At 37.7% G+C, this 22458-nt stretch overlaps 1 protein-coding gene across 1 annotated transcript in view; it reads right to left on the reverse strand.

Moving 5' to 3' along the window:
* Window positions 1-22458, reverse strand: part of nbas (NBAS subunit of NRZ tethering complex) — a 243595-nt gene that overhangs the window by 185859 nt on the left and 35278 nt on the right. The window contains exons 19-23 of the mRNA XM_055186828.2: window positions 16373-16451; window positions 12134-12238; window positions 11650-11786; window positions 1816-1902; window positions 1583-1736 (exon numbers count right to left, since the gene is read on the reverse strand). Coding sequence (XP_055042803.2) covers window positions 1583-1736; window positions 1816-1902; window positions 11650-11786; window positions 12134-12238; window positions 16373-16451 — 562 coding nt within the window. The remainder of the gene's footprint in view (window positions 1-1582; window positions 1737-1815; window positions 1903-11649; window positions 11787-12133; window positions 12239-16372; window positions 16452-22458) is intronic.

The following is a 22458-nucleotide window of genomic DNA, read 5'->3' on the forward strand; positions in this document are numbered from 1 at the left end:
AGATCGAGTTTTTTACAGTTTGATCAGCAGTCAGGTAGCAAGCAGTTAGTGAGGAGATGTTTGCTGTATGCAACAAAAAATGTTTTACGATCTAAAACGCGTGAATTTGCTTAGAGCACCTTTAAGACTCAAACACTTTTTTTCCCATATGCCACTGGTTGGACAAAACAGTTAGTCCCACCCCAAAACCCAGTTCCACTGGTTGAGCCAAAGACAAAGCTGTGTCAGGCTGGTTGGACAGCTTAAACTGAGTGATGTTCTGATAGCACCGGAGTGCCACAACGTTTACAATTTTCAGGGGACTCTAAAATTTTCAGGAATCTAAAAAATAATACAGATGCAGAAAACATAACCAAAGAATGCAAGAAGCCCCTAGCAAATTGGATGTGTAAAAAGTAGAATAAGTCGATCAAATTCCACCTGCCTCAGCAACTTATCAATACAGTTCACATCATTAACTGGCCATTGGTATCCCTCTGTCAGTTGACAGACAGCGCATGGAGCCAATCAATAGTGGATGCTTGCGTGAAGAAAATGATTTTGCGCTGTTCGCCCACCTGGTAAGGACCAAAACCTTTGACATTCAAGTTAACAAGAGCCAAACACCTGTAAAGCATGCTGCCTATACAATACAATACCACACTCCCATTACAACCCAAGCTTTTTTAACACACTGTGTTTTGAAGTGAGTTACACAGAAACTAAATGAAGAACAAATAGCATTAGTCTTGCAAACAAAAGATCCATAAAGCACAAACTTGTACATTCACACCTGGCTTTTGTATCTAAAGAGCATGCATTGATCTCCGACGAGCACAAAAATATTCCTGCATTGTTCCCAGCCTTCCCTTGCTCTCCTCACAAAAGTACAAACCGGCAAGCAGCCCTCAGAAAAACTGATCTCACACACTTTCAAAATATGTGATTATTCTTTTTTTTGAATATTTCAACCTCTTTCTTCACTTCACGTCAAGCTGTCTCAAAGCAGCCCTCTCTTTCCTCTGCAGCTGCTCCTAAAGCTGGCTAAACCTACATTTCAGTGTTATTAATGTCATATGATAGACATATGAAGTGGTCTAAATGTGTGAGACCACAATGAAAAACTAGGATCAAAACATTTAATTTAAACATGGACACAAGAGGCGTGTGTGTGTAAGTGAGCGAAAGAGACCGAGAGAGCACTGAAAATGAAAAGAGAGAGAGTGAAAGCTAAATCAGGATGATGTTTTTTTCTCTCTCAACTGTTTTTTATTACTCATTTAGGCATGTGGTTTTGCACAATTGCTTTGTTTTAATTTGCATGTAAATGCTTTGGCATTACAAAATATTCGTCATGCCAAAATAGAGAAAGAGCACCCAAAACAGACAGATCCAGAGTCATCCACATTTGATCTCACAACACCAGCAGCCCTCTGGGACCGCAAGAACCATTTCTCTGGAAATCGTCTTGGGAGTCAAATGTGAATCTGTGTTTCTGAGAAAGCTGTCTGTTTTTCACATGGGTAAGGTGTCAAGTTTGGTGAAGGTGTAAAAGAAAACTGTCTGCTTTGGTACAGCTTTGTCAGTTCATGTTCTCATTCACCTGGTGAGAATTGCTCTCTATGTCCTGCGCTCGGGTCAGGTACCACTCGGTCAGCAGCGCGATGCAGGGTTCAGCACTACGAAATCTCTCCAGTTCCGGCTGCTCTTCGTATAAGAAGTGGCAGTCGTCCACTGGGTTGGGCTCCACCGCTGATCTAAATGACAGTGCAGACACAGTTAAGCAGTAGTTCACGGTTTTATTTCAATAGATTTCAAGCACCACACGCATCTGACCTGCATTCAGGAACTTCACACCAGTCCAGATCTCGGTGTCTGCTCTCTTCCCAGGGACTGAAAAGCAAGTTACTCTTCTTATCCACACTAGAAAGAAAAAGAAAAAAGGAAGGAAGAAAGAAAGGATATTATATCGGTAACTAAGCAACAGTTCTTCATATTCAGAAACCAAATGAAAGCTGTAACCACATTTCCTAGTACCCTTCCAAAGACCTTTTAAACTTCAGAGTGATAAAAAGCCAGTAGAGGAAATGCCAGAGAGATCAATTTTAAGAAAACAAGTTCAACATGACACAAAAAATATTTCACAGAAATAACCCACTGAGTCATCCAGAATTTACAATGGCTATATAAAATGCCTTAAATTAGCCAAAGACAATGTGTTCAATAAAACATTTTGAATAGTTTGAATAATATTAGTTTAGCCAGATTGTGTCCTTGTATAAATGGACCATATTTTATAAGTAAATCCAAAAAAACAGGTAATTTCTAAGGGTTCATACACTGTAGGCAGCCTTAAAGCCTGGTATGATTGCTAGTTTTAGTGATTGAAGGCACTTTTCCATTGCCCAACCAAATAGGGATGCTCCGATCGATCGGCCGATAATGCTTGCTATGTTTCTCAATGAATTACGGTGAAATGCAGCTACATCCAAAAGCCAGGGGGCGCTCTCGTGCAGAAACTCAAAATGCGCTGTAGACGAAGAACAATACACACGCAGCTGTGATGACACGCAGCTCCATGAAATGGCTGAAGGATATATTTATATTGCTGTTCTTCAAACCTTTTCAGGTATTTTCATGATAATAAAGAATATGTTTAATAATTATGTTTGGCGAGTGTTGCCTTTTTAAATGCATGTTATAAACGACTCAAACTAACAGTGATTTTAGATCAATAAGGACTTACTGATCAAAAGCCGTAGTGCATGAAATGGATGTAATAAGATCGGCTGTCCGATTCAGAATAGTGATCGGCCACGTATTATTAGTGGAGATCAGAATTGATCGGAGCATCCCTACAACCAAATACATCAACCAAACACCAGCTTGTAATGATGGGGGACCAAATTAAACCTGCTAAAATCAGCTTGATCAGACTGGGAGATGAACTAGACTAGAGATACACCGATATATCGGCCAATAATCGGTATCGGCGAAAAAAGCTATTTTCACATTATCGGCTATCGGCCGATAGTTTAAAAACAGTCATGGCCGATATATCCTTTTAAATCAAAAGTCAACAGGAAAATGCAACTAATTTGAGCTCTGTGTATTGACGGTTTCATCGGACACACGTGCGGTGACTCGATGCATGGCTGGTCCGAACTTTACTTCCGGTTTCAGGTTTTTTAATGGTCTGTCTAGTTGCTAAACTTAACTCTTGAACAAATACCTTGTCGAACATAACAAATGTTTTGGTTTCCTACTAGGTAATCTACGTGTTGTTTATTTTGCTTTTTATATAAATAAACTACATTTAAAGTACTTTCTTGTTATTTATTCTTAGGGGAGTTTACCAGAAGTTACGTGTTGAGCACAAAGGCCGATTGTTTATGTTGTTACTGCTAAAACCGTCTATAGGAAAAGTAAGAAAACATCACTAGTTTAATGTTCAATATTAATGGTCATTATATGAATGAATAACATTTTAAAAATGTAATCTTCATAATTTAGTTAATGCAAGTTAATATAACCACCAAACTATCGGCAGATATCAGTCGGAATATTCGGCTATTGCTATCGGTGAAAAAAATTATATCGGTTGATCTCTAAGCTAGACCAACTTACAGTAAAGTAGCTACTAAGACCACCAAAAGACAGCTGATTGAAAGAGGTATTTCCAGCTGGAACACTGAATTTTTTTTTCGACACTTATGGTCTCAGAGATCAGGGATAACGTATCTGCCTCAACTTTAAAGGCGGAGTGCACAATGTTTGAAAGCCAATGTTGATATTTGAAATCACCTAAACAAACACGCCTCTACCCCAATAGAATATTTTGGGGCGGGTCTCTTTTAAAAGACCCGCCCCACACATACGCAACCCGGCAAGGATGTCGGTTAGTAGACACGCTCCTTACTGCTGATTGGCTATCAGTGTGTTTTGGTAGTCGGCCCGTCTCCTTTTCCAAAGCGTTTTTCAAACATTGTGCACTCCGCCTTTAAAAGAGAGAGCACTGTTAAAAATGATGGAAAACACCCTGAAACTGGATAATGAGAAAATCCAGTGATTTCAATGTGAAAATGAGATAAACAACAACCTGAACACCATGTTAACAACCAAATTAAATATGTCCTGTAAGACATTTTAAAAGCTTGATGAAAAAACTTTCAGATGTCGTCTGTGTGAAACTCGCTACCAGGATGCTACTGTAGAGTAGGTTGGGGGTGGTTGCCAGGCAATTGTGATTTGATTGCTAAAGTGTACTGAGTGGATTTTTAGGTGGATGCTTTGTGTCTGTAGGTGGTTGCTATGATGTTATGCATGGTTACTAAAGTTTTAGGATAGCCAAAAATAAAAAAAATGCCACCTACAGTAAATCCCTTTGTTCTGATCCCATGTACAATACAATACTCTTGTTTTTTTTTTTCTTCAGATTTTATGATAAAGTCTGATTACCATATTTAAGACACTCCACTTTTTTTGAAAATAGGCTCATTTTCCAGCTCCCCTAAAGTTCAACATTTGAGTTTTACCGTTTTGGAATCCATTCAGCCAATCTCCGGGTCTGGCCGTACCACTTTTACCATAGCTTAGCATAATCCATGGAATCTGATTAGACCATTAGCATCGCTTAAAAAATAACCAAACAGTTTCAATATTTTTCCCCATTTAAAACTTGACATTTCTGTAGTTACATCATGTCATGGCTGCCGTACTATGGATGCAGCAGGCGCAATGATCTTACACAGCGCCTGAAAATAGTCCCCTTGGTAACTTCAATAGCTGGGGACTATTTTCAGCACTGCATAATATCACTGCGCCTGCTGCACCCATGTTACGGCAGTAAAGTCCTTGATTATTACCCTGAAATGAGAATATAGTTCCTAGACATATCGCCTAGAAAATCGCAACTTTTCATTTTCTATCGGTCTTAGTACACGATGTAACTACAGAAGAGCCAACTTTTAAATAGAAAAAATATCGAAACTCTTTGGTCATTTTTGAGGGCAATGCTAATGGTCTAATCAGATTCAATGGATTATGCTAAGCTATGCTAAAAATGGTAGTGCCAGACCAGGAGATCAGCTGAATGGATTCCAAAATGGTAAAACTTAAATATTTAACTCTAGGGGAGCTGGAAAAAAAAGTGGGGTGTCTCTTTAATACACAGGGTTGGAAGTTAAGTAGGAGTAAAGGTTAAGCATAAGTAATTCTGATTATAGTCTTAGCAATGTTTTTTGTTTGTTTTTATAAAACAATGAACTATATGAGCATACAGGAAATAGATTTGTGACCCTGCCTGTAAAAATATCTTGATATCTTTAATACGGAGTAAGATCATGTTAAAGGTTGAAATAATGGCTAAAATCTAACTGATGCTTCTAACCTCAAATTTTAATTTTGATACTTTAGCCTCGTTTTTACAGGCAGGGTCACATATAGCATAAAATACAATAAACTGCACACAATTCAATTTCACACACACACACACACACATTCCCTCCCACTTGCCACACTCAGATTTAATGGAAAAAGGCAAGGTCATGATCGCGTGCAAAATAAATTATTACTGTCCAAAAACCTAACACACAAGGCCAAAAGTCAGGCCTACACGACTTCTAGATTTATCTTCAACTAATAAGGACTTGCACTCCAAGACCTTCATATAAAGTTCTGCTACAGGGATCCCAAACAAGTCTAAAATCAATCAGATGAAGCATTTCTTTTTATGCCCTAAGGACTGTACAGTAGCTGAACCTTCTGAATATTTTAATAAATGACAACCACATTAATAATGAGGAAAACATACATCGGATGAGGTAGGATTTGGTACATTTTCATTTCATTTCACTGTCAAGTCACTGAGATGAAACTGCTTATTACAAACCGCAGATGTAACTTATTGCAAACAAATGTGTTTCTCTGTGTGTGTTCGTGGGCATACAACTAAAATGCTTTGTCCATACACAAACAAAGATTTGAATTATTTGGCTGATATTTCATGCAATCTTTCACAGCCTGGTCTGCTCCACAGAGGATGTGACAAGACTTTAAATATCCATACAACCAACTCTGAGAAAGCTATACAGTGAAAGTGTCTAAAATTATCATCATGTCGTGATTGTTAACCAACAGTGAGTAAACCCTTTTGATTTTACTTTGTTTTTACTTATATAACAGAAACTATGACCTGTATTATTAAAAAAAGACAATTTTAAGGCTGCCATAGTTGATATTTTGTATTTTGATAAATTTTACCTAAAACCTTTCTTTATGTTAAAGTGCACCTATTTCAATTCTAAAAAAACTATGTTATTTTGTGTATTTGGTATAATACAATGTGTTTGCGTGGTTCATGGTTCAAAAACACAATATTTTCAAAATACCGTACATTTTTGTAACTCCAGATATACAGTCTTCCTGAAACGCACTGATTTTGTACAAAACTCATAAATTTGAAAAGCTCTGTGTCTCTGATAGGCCAGCTAATCTCTACATTGTGATTAAAGTAAACCGTTGCCTACAATCCGTGTGTTTGTTGTAGTCCAAGAAAAGAGATTTACGTTGGAGACGATAACTCGCCTCATCGTTTGTACCTTTTGCATATCGTTAGCATGTACTAATACACACTTACACACCAAAGGAAATGTAAAATTGTGATTCGGACCATAGTTGCTCTTTAAACATCTGGTTTATTTAAATATAAATAAGTTTGTTTATCCACCGAGTTCAATTCGATCAATACACAAAAGAAGAGGTTTTCAAACTGTTACTGACCATTTATTTTCATTATATAGAAAAACTAGCAGGCAATATTCTTCTTTATTTACAGTACGTATGGAAAAAATTACGACGGGTTGTTGAATTATTTTAAAAAAATGGCTCAGTTATATGAAACTGTAATCCAATGAAACAGACCTGGAAGTACTTCATAGGTGTACGTTTCCGAAAAATAAAGCACAGACCTTGGAAGGTTTGTCAAACAATCAGAATGAAGCCTTCAACAACCCCATAGGCATAGGATAAAGGCCCTCTAAGCGAATCTGTGTGACGTTACTTTTTCTCTCAGATTACTTTATGACTGCATCATAATAGCAACTGTTTTATTAACATTTATGATGATGCTAAACAATACGTGGTACAACCCACATCTGGCTTGGTGTCAAAGGAAGGAGTATTTTAACCTCGCTGATGGATCTATGAGGATGTGTAAACCTGGCAACCCATTATTATTTCACACATAAAAACAACCCTTAAACCTCTATATTAGAGTCGGCAGGAAGGAAAACACTAAAAGAAAACTTCATTTGGCTGTGTTTCTATCCAACAGAGGCGGCAGATGGTGAGAGACCGTCGGTTCTCAGAGAGTCCTGCAGCAGAGCTGTTAGCGTTGGTGAACTGGGGAGATCGGGAAACTGGCTTCAAGCTGCCGAGCTGTGATGGATGTGCACTGCAGAGGCAGCTGACCTCCATAACAGAAAATGGGCGGAAGGCGGGTGACCAAATCCAATACACTAAATATATTCTGTCACCCCCATTACCGGAACATTAAGGGGGGTTGCAAATGCTCTTACTATGGATGTCTCTGTCTGTTACACACAAACCTGTCCACTAAACCAGCATTCATCAGCACACACACACACTCTCAAGTGTTTGTAACCTTTATTTACCTGAATTTGAGGTTTTTTCACTGAATTTATGTTGGACAAAGCAAGCTAAAACAAAACAATGAGGCGTAAAAGCTATTTCTACCTTTACTTACTAATTTAGTGTGAGCAATTCTCATCACTCTTTCATGTCTGACTTCTGAAAGCGTCAAAGGCGGCAATGTGCTTTTAGTCAGTGTGTCATCACAAACCAAGTTGAATCCGTTCCAAATCCCTCAAGACGTCGTTCAACGCGCGACGTTTGCCATATAAACGCTTCAAATCTACAAAATTAAATTTTTATTTCTCAACTGGGTGTTGAAACGATAAGTAAAGTCTTCGAAGAGACTCTTGAAAGTAATTATAACAAATCATTCAGACACCAAGGATGCAACATACAGCTGTCTGCCAATTCTAATTAACTGCTCCTTAAAAACATCAAGCTAAAGTGAGTTTTTAAATCAAACTACATTTTTCCTTTTGAGAAAAAACAATTGCATTAATAACGTTCATAAAAGACAAAACTAAAGCTACATGGCAACACTGGATTGTGCCTGAATGTATGTGTGGAGCCGACAGTCACTCTATTACTCTACCGACTATCGCCGGTAACAGAGTGGTCAGTGATTCAATCTCAGTGGCTGTCTAAAGATACCTGTAGTTTGACATTTAAGACATTTCTGTTCTTCCGTAACGGCTCTGTTTCACAATATTGTAGAGACTCAGTAAACTCAAACGTGGCCATTTTGCAGGAGTATATACTGTTAGCGTTCCACCTACAGGACATTTAATATGTCTTTTCTGCAAAGGTCACTTCAGGCACTCTGTATCAGAAAGACATTTTGCTGTTTTTTTAAGATGTCCCTTTTAGGGGTCCACAACGTGTGTGGAAAAGAACTCCAAAAATGCATTGTTACACGCTCAGTGAAAAAAACAGCAATGAACGTATATTAATAATTTAAATGAGCTTTTTATCATGTTCACATTGAAGTAAGGATCATCAAGACTATTGGTCATCCAAGTTGTCAATCATCCTGGTGATATGTTTACGTAAGGCCATCGTACGTGCTCGTCCCTAGGTTCGCTTTCTGCACATGCGCACTTTCAGGTGTATATGTGTGGTGGGCTACGGTTTCAGTCATTCATTGAAGCTCGCGTTCTCACCGTGTTTTTTCAAAATGTCTGAGGGTCGCAAGAGAAAAGGTGTTTATGAATTGTATGACAGGAAGAGAAAGACCTCTGAGGAAAGAAACAAGACCAGAGTGTTTTTGAGAGAATATTTCACACACTGGCGTGAACTAAAAGCACAGGTTGGCTTCCCACTGATGCCTCAGTCGCGAAGTTTCTACTTGACAGGTAAAGTTTGGCATGCTATTTGAAGAAATCCATTTAAAATCACTGCTAGTAAAAGTTGATGTAAGCTATGATTAGCGATGCTAGGCCTGGCACAAGTCACGAACCGCACAGACACAGTAAACATCTGAATGTATGAGCCATGCCGACAGTAACTTGTAAACAGAGCGTTCACGAGAAGAACTAAGCTGGTGCATGCTCTCTCGAGCACACGTTTAATAGGCGTTCCTTTTGGGAGCAGGTAGAGTGCTGTGCAATTGCATTTTTTTTTAAAAGTGGAGAGGGCGTGTTTTTTCTAAAATTCAGGAAAATCTTCCGCTATACCTTTAACTGACGAGATAACTCGTCAATGGCGGGGGAAAGAGTTAATGTAATGTTGTGTTAAAATTTGGTTTGTTGTTAATCTGCTGCTGCTGTTTGCACATTCAAATTAATTTAGATGTTTGTATTGCTTTTACCGAATCAATTGAATTTTTATTCAATGGGCAATTTAATATTAAAATCTTATCAGTTAACGGTTAATGATAGGTTAACAAGCTGCGGTTGTCGGTCGGGAAAAATGAACTGAAATGAACATCCCCAAAATGTATCTTTCATTTGTAATCAAACGTGTAAGTGTTTCCACAAAATGTTGTAAGATTGTGGCATTCTGGATGATGTCATATGCGCAATTAGCATATTTGTGACTGTGTATCAGTAAGGATCTTGCGATGCGATACATATCACGATACATACGTTTTCGATGCAATTTGTTGCGGGACATTGCGGTACTGAGATATAAATGGGGCAGTATATTGGGATATTTCCTATTTTAGGAATATAAAAAGATATAATTTTAGGAAAGCTGTCAGTGACAATATGCAAACCTTAGCAAAACAATTTGTGGTGTGCCCTCTTTACTAGTACTTCCTGTCACTTTTTAAGTTCAGAGCTAAGAACAATGCTATATAGTGGTTATGATATAAACTCCAAACAAAACAACAGTCATGAATCTTGTGTGATTTTTATTAAATATAAAATTATTATATTATTAAAATATATATACACTGCAAAAAATGATTTTCAAGAAAAAAATTCTTAGTATTTTTGTCTTGTTTTCAGTAAAAATATAAAAAAAAATTCTTAAATTAAGATGAATTTTTTTGAAGAGCAAAACGACTGAAGAAAATAAGTTTTTAGACAAAGAATATCAAATTTAAGTGATTGTGCGCATAAAACAAGCAAAATTATTTGCCAATGGGGTAAGCAAAAAAAATCTCGAACATTTTTCTTAAACAATAAATACAAGAAAAATTCACCCCATTGGCAGATTTTTTTTGCTTGTTAAATATTTTTTTTGTCTAAAAACTAGACTAATTTTCTTGGGTCGTTTTGCTCATCAGGAAAAAGCATCTTAATTTAAACATTTTTAGATATTTTTACTGAAAACGAGACAAAAAACTAAGAATTTTTTTTCTTGAAAATCATTTTTTGCACTGTATATATATATATAGATTGATTTAGATTTTTTATTTTTGTGACATATCGTATTTTTATATAGACACTTTAAATGCCCATAAAGCCGTTCTAATGCAAATTATATATTTTTTTGTTAAACCACGAAAGAATAATAAAATAGTACCTAAAGACAACAGTTTAATACTCCATGTTAACCAGCAGTCACTTCCACTGAACTGCTAAAATCTCGATTTACCACTGTAACGTCATCTGGCAAAATCACAAACCTTCGTCAAACAGTGGGTAAGCTAAGATTCTAACTATAGTACTTGTTACAGTACTGGTTACATTTCTATTGAATTAAAGCTACACGGCAAAAAATGATTTTCGAAAAAAAAATCATAGTATTTTTGTCTTGTTTTCAGTAAAAATATCTACAAATTTAAAATTAAGATGCTTTTTCTTGATCAGCGAAACGACCCAAGAAAATAAGTCTAGTTTTTAGACCAAAAATATCAAATTTAAGTGATTTTTTGCATAAAACAAGCAAAAAAATCTGCCAATGGGGTAAGCAAAAAAAACTTGAACATTTTCCCCACTAAATTCAAAAAGAAAAAAATCAATATTTTTGGTCTACAAACTAGACTTATTTTCTTGAGTCGTTTTGCTCATCTAGAAAAAGCATCTTAATTTAAGAATTTTTTGATATTTTCACTGAAAACAAGACAAAAATACTAATCATTTTTTTCTTGAAAATAATTTTTTTGCAGTCTAAGACATATAAAAAATTAGCAGGAGTTGTTCAAAAGTGCAAGTATGCACTTTTTCTAAAAAAAAATTGCTCAGTTGGCAACACTGGTGTATATGTGACATGGGAGATGAAGCAGGGGAAGGGGCGGGGCTCTAACTGACTGACAGACATTTTGCAGAAACAACAGCACAAACACAACGTTAGAGATCTTTATGATACGTTATAAAAAAATGTTTCGCTGTCCTGTGAAATGCATACGGAAAAAGTGCACGGCAAAATGTCTCATTTACATAAGTGACCTGCTCTAAATTACCACCTTCAACTCATTTGGTCAAGGCGGCAGACAACACCCAATAACCTCCTTCAGTAGAGCGTCATCTAAAAATGACCTTTTCCCGTTTGGCTCGTTCAAAAAGATTTATGCGGGTTTTGTTTATACACTTCACGGGAGATTGGTATCCTCTAATCAGTAATTCTTACCCAGCCTTAGGCAGAAGGTCGGTGTACTCGTGAGGAGAGGTGGTTTCTGGGAAATTGCACAGGATGGCGAGCCGATGCTGAAGCAGCTCTGAGCCGTGATAAGTAAAGAGAATGTCCAAAGCCTGTACGTTGCTCTCCTGAGGAAAACGAAGCAAGAACAGAGAAAGATATTGATAGCGATAAATAATTAATGGACGATTTATGAGTGCGGACAGCTTTGTGCTCTCCGGCAACATTTGCCACGTTACAAACTCCCAGAAGCCTTTGCATCAGACAGGTAACCGTATTTCAGACATCTACACTTAAAAACACTCACAGAATACGGGGGAATCCATATTTTACGCCAAGCTGGCGAGGGCACGCACGCGCTTAGCCACCAAACTGTGAAATAGTCACTATAATTCACGCCGCAGGACCCTGTTACAGACTCTCACGCACACACTTACTCTCATCTCAGACAGAGAACAAAGGAAGAGAGATTTACCCTCGCGTATGTTCTTGCTGACAGAACAATATTCTGATTGCGAAATTTCTTGAAAAACTCTGCATCATATCTCTGCTCTGCGGCATGTGGTCCTCCCAGAATCTCCTGCAGGAGAAAAAAGAAGTGAATAAGGAGGAATAAAACAGAGAAATAAAGAGAGAAAAGCAAACAGAAAGTTCAACAGAGGGTCTCACGCTTGTATGCCCAAGGTAAATTCTCCCAGTCCACATGGATGACATTTATCGCTTTGACATTTACAATTACGCCCTTTAAGTCTACGGGGCCGGTCCGTATGTGTGTGCGCACGCGTGTCTCTGAGGTCTGGTTACATTCAGAACTATTCCCATAGAAATCAATTACACATGAAGACGCTGACAAAGGCCATCCGTCACGATATGAGCAGGACATTAACTTTGCTATAGGATGAAACGACGACACAAGCCTGCTAATGACTTTTGAATTGAGACAAAGCGCTGCGATATCAAGTCGGAAAAGCATTAATCATTTTATTAACAAAACAGTGAGCCGAAAAGATTTCAAAAGATCAACCACACAATGTATTCACAGCGATTGTGTTTTTAAGCAGTATATTGTACCACTGTACTTTTCCTGATGTCTACATATTACGTTCAATGTTTCATGTGACCAAATCTGCAGTAGTGTAGGTTTTGTAACTCTCCACTTGACATGTTTCAGATGTTGGGACATAAAATTATATGGATCATGTAATTAGGGGGGTATTGTACAGGGTGGTTAATGCGTAAATTAGGGTAGTTAACATGCTAATTGTCCTGGGTAGCCATAACTTCTGAAAAGCATAACAGCTTTTATTGACATGTAAAGCAAACAGAGTTTATTTTGTTCATGGTCATGTTTAGGGGCGATGTCCCATGTTTCATGAAAATGGGTCAATGACAATACAAGCTCCTAAAAAATTATTTTTAAAAATCTGGATGTAATGCATATTTTTGAGGCATATAAAAAAAGTTTTGTTTATTGAACAACATTTTCATGATTTTGTAATGATTCAGGTCGTACAACCAATCATAGTTTATTTGCCAGATAAGTTTTAATGTGCTCCCTATGTCATGCTGATTGTTTTTTTTTGTTTTGTTTTTTTTGATAGTGACATTTAAAATTATAATCCGAAAAATAGTTAAATAACATAAAACTTACATTTGAGAACTAGAAATTAAGAAAAAATTTTTTTAATAAAGTAAAATAACAATTACAGACAGCCTTAGCTTGCATTTATTAAAACTAAAGTTATCAGCTAAATTAATAGCTTATTGTTTAATTGTTTTTACTTCTCAGGGGCATTCATAGCAATTGTACCTTTTGACTTTCTGGTTGCACCACCTGACCTCTGTAATGAATTAACATTTAAAGGTTCAATGGCATTTCATGCATTCTGACTTATTAACACTGTTTAAGAGTTGTTTCCTCATGCTAAACGTAGGCAGTGTCAAAAAAAGCAGTTGGGCGTGTTACAGAGTATTTCTGTGCCGAATGCACTTCACCAGGGTTCGTACAAGTTTCTGAAAGTTTTTTTCGATTACGGGTCCAGCTGACGTTTCAGGGGTTTCTATACGTATCACTTCTTTATATGGGCACTTCCCCCGGAAAACCCCGCCCACCCCTCAATCAGCGGGAGACGCTAGAACTTACAAACATCAGATCACGCAACAGCTTTGTTTAGTTTCAAAACTCAACAATGGCACGAAAGAAGAAGTGTGTTTTTTGGATGTAAGGAGAAGAAATCCAGCCTTAAGAAAACAATGAAAATAGTTTATTATCCGGGGTAGCAGCAGAGTTTGCGTGTGTGTTTGATGCACTGGATTTTCCCAACGGGTCATGAGTTGCATGCATTAAGTAAGACTTCTGTCTTATGTTGGAAATAGGTGCGTGCGTGCATATTATATAAATGACACAAACATGTAGTGAATCATAAGTTAAACAGTGTTGTATAGTGTTGCAAGACTCGTACTCGCTCCTCCCACAGTAGTGACTCCTCCTTCTTAATTTTTTCGTACGTTATCGGAAAGAATCGGTAAAGCTAATCTATTTTATAAATCTGATTAAACCAAAGATTAAACTAAACTTCGCAGATATAAAGGATGTAATAGCTTTTTTTTGTATTGGAGAGAAATCTACGAAAGTTTTATTCAGCCATAAAGACCACCTGGTATTCATTGGATGATTTGATTTCATGTTTACTGTTTATACTTGTTAACTTGCAACCGTGATTGCAGTTGTACTACCTTGACATTTGAAAACATCCAAATTAAATGGACAAAAGTTTTTCAATTATCCTAACTACTGATATTTGTAGAAATTTTTGTATATGAAAGGTTTCCAAAATAAAATTATGCCAAAGCATGTTATTTAGAATTTTTACTAATTTAACATAATTTTAAGTTGTCTTAGCGTACAAACCATATGCAAAGCATTGCATTCCTCGCTCTAGATTACTCACGGGATTTTACTTGCAAACATGCAAATCCGCTTGAGTCAACTTCAAACGCACAAAGACGAGAGTTTCCCGTCAATCGTGCCGCCCAATTCCTATCATTTGCCTCGCCCTGTGCAAGTTTGCATCTATTTGCACCTTTGCATTGACTTCGTATGGAATCTGCTCGCACAAATCGTTAAATTCGAGCTTGGTGTGTATGTCCCGTTAAACTGCTAATTTGTTTGAAAATACCCAAACAAAAAATTTTTTATTTGAAAATATTTAAATTAAATCAAGTTATTTTATAGTATATAATGCCCCCGCACACAAAAATATGCATGTCATTTCATATATTATTCAAATAATATTCAAACTCCTGAAGTGTTTTCAATGGTGTGACGGATCGCGGTTTTGTTCTTATTAGATTTTCCCACCCCTTTTATTGATGATCCGAAAAATTATCCAATCCGTGCCTCAAAAACCATAATGTGATCCAAACCGTGAGTGTGATCCGTCACACTCCTAGTTTTCAATTTTGTATGCTGTACACCATGACCTAACCAGATGTGACACAGTAAGATTCCAGTGACAAGATCTGTCTAAATGAGAAAAAACATGGACGAGGCATTTAATGTGCTCGCTGTTGCATTATTATTTGAAATGACGGGTTAACTCGAGTTATCGAATCAAAAACCAACACAAAGTAAAGGACAGAAGACGTTGTTCACTGGAACAACACTTGTAACATTAGAGATAAATATGAAGAGTTCAGATGCAAAATCCACTAAACGCCACCTCCGTCAAAAATGAGATAACAATTGTAACCGAATGATTTATGTAACGTAAAATGTGCAAAATCCCACCTTCAAGTCATTCAGAAATACAGTTTTTTTAGGCAGAATCCATTTAGCGTCTGCAAAAAATTGGTAATTAACCAGAAAACATGCCAGAGGCACTTAGCGGGTTTTGCATCTGAGCACTTCATATATAAATATGAAAACAATACAATAAAAATCTCTTGTATGTCTTCAGTACAGCCGCAAAGTTAAAATAAAAATGCTGCGCACACCTCCAGGCGAAATGAGGTATTGCGTACTCAATGCGCATGATCCCTCACTCCGCAATGACATCATTTTCGCCACACGCATTAGCGCACTCATGTGGACGCGTCAAGTAAAAACAAGGCATAACATGGAAGAGATACGTGTTTTTTTGTCGCGTTGTGGGATCGTGCAGTACAAAGACTATAGGGGGTCGCACACCGGCTGCGCAGCTCAGTGTCGCGCCCCATCGAGTTGCGTCTAGGACAGCTCTGAGGTATTGTAAACCGGAAGTGCACATTAAATAGCCCGAGCTTTGTCAGATAGCGTCTACTTCAAAATGCAAAATATACGTTAGCAGCCAATGTTAATCCTTAATGATTTGGGACAAATATGATGTTATTTAATGTTAAACCATGTGAGTGGCGCTGTGTGGCGTGACAGGGATTTGAGCAACTTCCTGAGGCAAAGCTGGGCGGCGCGGACAGGTGCCACCTGGCGGTGCCGGTGTGCGTATACTCATAGAAAACAATGTGTTCGATTTTTTTATGGCGCGGCCGGTGTGCGATCACCTTAATATGCAAAAGACTGTGATGTCATAAACACGATTTTGTAAATGCAGCCTTAAGGGGCTTAGAAAGAGAGCTTTACATAATAGAAGAATGTCTATAACAAGAAAGAACAACGACAATCTTGTTTTGCCCTTATTAAAACACATTAAAGTGCCATAAAGCTACAGAGTTTTACCTCATACGTGGCCAGGCGGTCCAGATAGCAGAGGAGTTTCAATCTGCTCCTACAGAGCTCCTTCTGTTCTAGCGTTAGTCTGGAAAAACATAAAGAATTGTATGTAAAAACACGCAGTGTCATTTTAATCTGAATGTTATCAGCACCATTTCTGCTAACATCCATATCCATCAAGCATCATGCGCCAGGGTGCGATGACAGACGTTCGCACAAACAAACACACATACTCCGACACCTACACATATAATGAAACACATTACACGGAAATATGGACAATCTATGTAGCAAGACGATTTACAATTGAGGAAAAACAGCCAAAGAGAGGATGAAAATTGAGGGAAAGCTGTGCTGAATGACCAGTGAGCCATTATAGACCCAGATTAGGTCATCAAAGACAGGCTAATGTGAGACGACCGCTGCCTGATTGCCTGGATGCCCATGTGAGGGTCTATTTGTGTGTATGTGCGTATCAGTCAGTGTGAAAATCTACACAAAGCAATTACAATCTCATCTCATTCTCCCGGCATTACTGCGGAAACCGGAACGTTTCATTGTATGTGAATGAGATCAAACACACACACCTACAGGCAGGGCTGTGATCATTGGATAGAAGGAAAATTGAACTGCGGGATGTTATCACAATAGATATATGATAAAAGATTGAAAGAAGTTGCGCATAAACAGTAGGGATGGCCAAACTACATTCAGAAACCTGGTGTTATTGTTATAGGGAATCTCTGAATAATTGCTGGTTTCAACTGATCCCGATCAACCTATTTGGAGCATGCTTTACATTAGACTTCTGTTTTGTTTAAAAATAAAAACAGCTAGATGGAGCCCAACAGTAAGGAACATAATGCAGGGGTCACTAGACATGTTTTTACTGTATGCATTTGGCAGATGCTTTTATCCAAAGTGAAGTATATAATTTTGCCAGTATGCGTGTTCCCTGGAGTTCAAACCCATGACCTTTTCACGCTGCCAACACAATGCTCTACCAGCTGAGCTACAGGAACAAGTCATGATTATTTTTAAATGAACATACTGTGACCCTAAAAAAAAATGTTTTTGCTGTAAAGGTGGGGCCATAAACAGGATGAATTTAAAGGTGCAACGTTTTTACAGTGCAAACTAGAATAAACATCTACATAAACCAGTCAACCTTACCTATAATTTTGGGTAATAAAAACCCAAACATTTTTCACTAACATGCACACATATCTTCATGCTAGGACGCCCCTGTTACAGACTTACTGGTTTTATTAAAAACTAAATCAGTCAGTGCTGTAAAGAGTTGGCTTGACTATAAAACAGATCTGCAGAATCACAATTTTTAGAGGAATTAAAACGAAGTATGCAAATTGAAGCAAAAGTAAAATGACCAATCACAGTTTAGTATGCAATCTGCACATATAGGAGAAGGTATTGTACATTAGCACTGTAATTGTGATTGTTTATGTTCATTAATAGATTTTACATAAACATTTCAAAATGTTTTATAACATCTGTCAGGGTATATGCAGGAATCATAGAGATGAATTTACTACCTTTTACTGCCTTTTTTACCACCTCCACAAAATTTTTTACTACCAGCATGACATCAAGCAGCAGCCCTTTTTTGGGGTGTGTGGGGGGTATGCAAAGCACCACTTACTACTTACTATAAAGCAGTGGTTCTCAAACTGGGGGCCGGGGCTCCCAGGGGGGCCGCGAGATGGTGCCAGGGGGGCCCCAGTTTTATGACATTTTATAAAATACATAAATTTATCATGAATTCTGTGTAATTAAACCAATTTTCAAAGCAAATTTATCTTGAATTTTTCTTGAATTTAGTGTTTAAGAAAAATGTAAAAGAAAGATTTTTTTGCTTGTTTTATGCACAAAATCAATTAAATGTGATATTTTTGGTCAAAAAACTAGACTTATTTTCTGTGTGTGTGCGTGCGTGCGTGTGTGCGTGCATCACAGTTTATATATTAATCATAATTTTTGCATTTTAATTGTTAAATCAAATTTGACTGTTAACATTAGTTAATGCACCTAAAAACTCACATCAATTACTGTAAATGAATTTACTAATGGGAACAAATACAATCTTTTTGTAAAATGTTACAGAAATGTGTATTTCATATTATTCAGTACACATAAATAATTCAGGGTTTGTTCTGTTTACAGTCATAGCTCTACTAACACAGTATGAATATAAACTCTAAACGAGCAACTCAAATCAAACTTGTGTACAATTTGATGTACAAATCTTATTAAAAGGTAAAAAAACTGTGATTTAGTTAAAAACAGTGAGAGATTTTTTCTCAATGCCGTTTGATTAACTGTTAACTGTGTTAACCATTAACACAAGTAACAGACAAGAACAAAATTGGGTAACTTCCCCTTTAAGACCAAAGTCCAGATCTAATATACTGTTACACATGCGTTTTCTTTCTTAGCTGTTTACTTTCTCTTAAGACCTAAATTGTCGTGTTTATTAGGATACTTCCAAAAGCCGGGAATTTTGACGCATATGTATTTACGGCTAATACAGTGGCAAAAATACTCACAAGCTCAATGAGAAGCGGATGTGCGGCTTGCACGCTCCTTTCAAACAGAAACAGCGCGTGCATAGCACTGTTGTTTGAGTTTCAACGGCTTAAAATAACTTAATTTAAAACTGCGGTGCTTAAATACGTGTACAAATGTTACGCTTTTGTGACCAAGCGCACAGCAACGTGACGTAACCTCGAATGAGAAAATACTACGAGTTAAGTGTGTGCGCTCAATCTGCACAGACTGCTTAAACTTAGGCTGCAAATCATGTGACTATATTTGATATCAACTCCGACTCACTCAGGTCCTGTTAGCAGCGTGTATATTTTTAGACTATGCTGGAAGTTAAACATGGAGACACAAATATTACGCAAAAAAATTACTACCAAGTCAAATTGTGTTTGTTACCTTTTACTACCTTTCAGCGCCTTCATTTTGGTAGATTCTTTTTACTACATTTTTTACTACCGCGCGGACAACCTGTCTGTGAAGCAGCTGCATGGAAATTCTAAAACATCCAAAACTAAATAATACAAATGTACATAACAAATAATTATGGGAGCGATGTTGTTATTAAAAAAAAATCCTGAATGAATGGCTAAAGGACACGTCAACATATCAATTTTAAAATCTCTGATTCACTGTGCAGCCCTACGCATGACAAATGCTTATTTAGTTTCAGCAATTTTCTCTCATTTATTCTGTTTGTGTCTCTCACCGGTGTGTCTCTCGTTTACTGTAATTACATTCATGTTATATCAGCCACACTGCTCAGCAAAGTACAATTCCAACATAAATACATTTACGTATATGCATTTCGCAGACCCTTATATCCAAGTGACTTACAATGCATTACAAAGTGTACATTTTAACAGTACAGGGTGCGCGGGGCACAAACTAACACGGTGTTAGTCATAACACGGACCGTTTACATTGTTGCACATGGTTGAGAAGTATTTTTTTCAGGTATTGTTTTCACACTGCCAAAAGATGGTCTCTCGCAAATTTATGGAAATGTATAATATTTTGCCATAGAGTTTTTGTTTCTGAGTTGGGTGTGTAAGATACAAAAACCAATGTGATGTCATCTGACTAAAACATAGCATCGTTTTGAAATATGTCTGCAGCTCTTAGCAACTTTTTTGGTGGGCTTGAATATATTTTGACCCAGCGGGGTTAATTGTAAAGCTGTGTTACAACTTACCCCATACGTATATGGGGTAAGTTGTAACGTTTGCACTTCTGTCACGTTTGGTGTAATTGTCTAAGAATGGCAAGCAATAGAAACAAACTTCAAATGTTGATTTGTAGCAGAGATGTGTGTGTTGCTTGTGTAAAAATATAATAAATCAAACTCAAATATTTTTTGAATGATTGAGCCAAAACCAAAAAGCGTTAGGTTGTGCCCCGCATTCCCCTATGTGTTGCCTGGGTTTGAACCAAAGACGTTTTGCACTAATGCAATGCTCTACCATTGAGCTATATAATTCACTGAGCTATAAATAAGAAATAATAAAGATAATGTACTAAATGTGTTAAATGGTTGCAGCTGAATAAATTGTAGGTGCTGCTGTAATTTCCATTCGTGAGAATATCTATGTGAGAATGAAGCCTGAGTGACAGGTAGACATTGTTAAGACGAATCACTATCAAAATATGCAGTGTTGCTGTGATGGTAAAAACAGAAAGCAGCTCACTGAGCCCGATATTACACATAAATGCGCACACACACACACACACACACACACACACCCCTTTAGGTAAACCCAACAGTCTGATCGATACTGCCACGTTGTTATAATGGCGATGCAGTTAAAAAGAAATTAACAGAATGATGATTGTCTTTTTTGCCACCGCATTAGCACAGTCAACCGTCAGGAGAAATTGCAGTACACACCATTAGTCTCTCTCTCTCTCTCTCTCTCTCTCTCTCATTCCTAGATGTCTCTTGCTCAATCACATCAGATGAAGTAAAGACGACATCATGCATTATACACATAGACAGACGCCCGCAAAGACGCATAATCACGCGCATTACATCTACCGCCTGCATACAAACAAACAGCCTGAAGGAGCAGGCACGCAAACCGTTGCTTTGCTGTCGGACCACTGCCGGAAACTTACAGTAATTAAGTGTAAATTAGATACAGTTCCATCTAATATGCATGGAGAGCGACTGCTTATGTGTTTAGCGACATTGTGCGATGAAAAATTAGGCAATTCTGTCGGTGTGTAAACAAGTGTGTTTTGATTAGTCCAGTGTTTACAGCTAATGCCGGCCAATCTTTTCTTTTCGTCTACACCCCTCACCCACACAATCTTCTTACCGTGTGTGTGTTCATAATTTGCTCTCACGGAGGGATCTTTCATTAGGCCCTCACGGGCAAAACACAACAGGGGCATAAATTACCTATGCAGATTAGAAATAAATCTATAAACGGCTTTAAGTTTCACTCTCCACCTCTCGCTTCTCGTTATCCCTTTCCGTCTTTTTCTCTTCCGTCCCATCTGTGCTCGCTGTAAGATCTCTATCTCTCAATCTGACTTCCGAATGAGCTTAAAGGAATCGTTCACCCCGATATGGAAATTCTCTCATAATTTACTCATCCTTATGCCATCCCACATGTCTATTTGTTTCTTCAGCTGAACGCAAACAAATAATTTTATATAAAAAATGGGTTCATATTACCTTCTTACATAGGGAAGCTCCAAAAAGCACATAAACTCACCTAAAGGATTATTAGGAACACCATACTAATACTTGGTTGACCCCCAGTCGCCTTCAGAACTGCCTTAATTCTACGTGGCATTGATTCAACAAGGTGTTAAAAGCATTCTTTAGAAATGTTGGCCCATATTGATAAGATAGCATCTTGCAGATGATGGGGATTTGTGGGATGCACATCCAGGGCACGACTCTCCCATCCCACCACATCCCAAAGATGCTCTATTGGGTGAGATCTGGTGACTGTGGGGGCCATTTTAGTACAGTGAACTCATTGTCATGTTCAAGAATCCAATTTGAAATTATTCGAGCTTTGTGACATGGTGCATTATCCTGCTGGAAGTAGCCATCAGATGATGGGTACACGGTGGTCATAAAGGGATGGACATGGTCAGAAACAATGCTCAGGTAGGCCGTGGCATTTAAATGATGCCCAATTGGCACTTAAGTGTGCCAAGAAAACATCCCCCACACCATTACACCACCACCAGCAGCCTGCACAGTGGTAACAAGGCATGATGGATCCATGTTCTCATTCTGTTTACGCCAAATTCTGACTCTACCATCTGAATGTCTCAACAGAAATCGAGACTCATCAGTTCAGGCAACATTTTCCAGTCTTCAACTGTCCAATTTTGGTGAGCTTGTGCAAATTGTAGCCTCTTTTTCCTATTTGTAGTGGAGATGAGTGGTACCCGGTGGGGTCTTCTGTTGTTGTAGCCCATCAAGGTTGTAGCCGCTTCAAGGTTGTGCGTGTTGTGGCTTTACAAATGCTTCAAGGTTGTGCGTGTTGTGGCTTTACAAATGCTTTGCTGCA

This window comes from Misgurnus anguillicaudatus, chromosome 18, assembly GCF_027580225.2.
Source record: "Misgurnus anguillicaudatus chromosome 18, ASM2758022v2, whole genome shotgun sequence".
Classification (NCBI taxonomy): domain Eukaryota; kingdom Metazoa; phylum Chordata; class Actinopteri; order Cypriniformes; family Cobitidae; genus Misgurnus; species Misgurnus anguillicaudatus.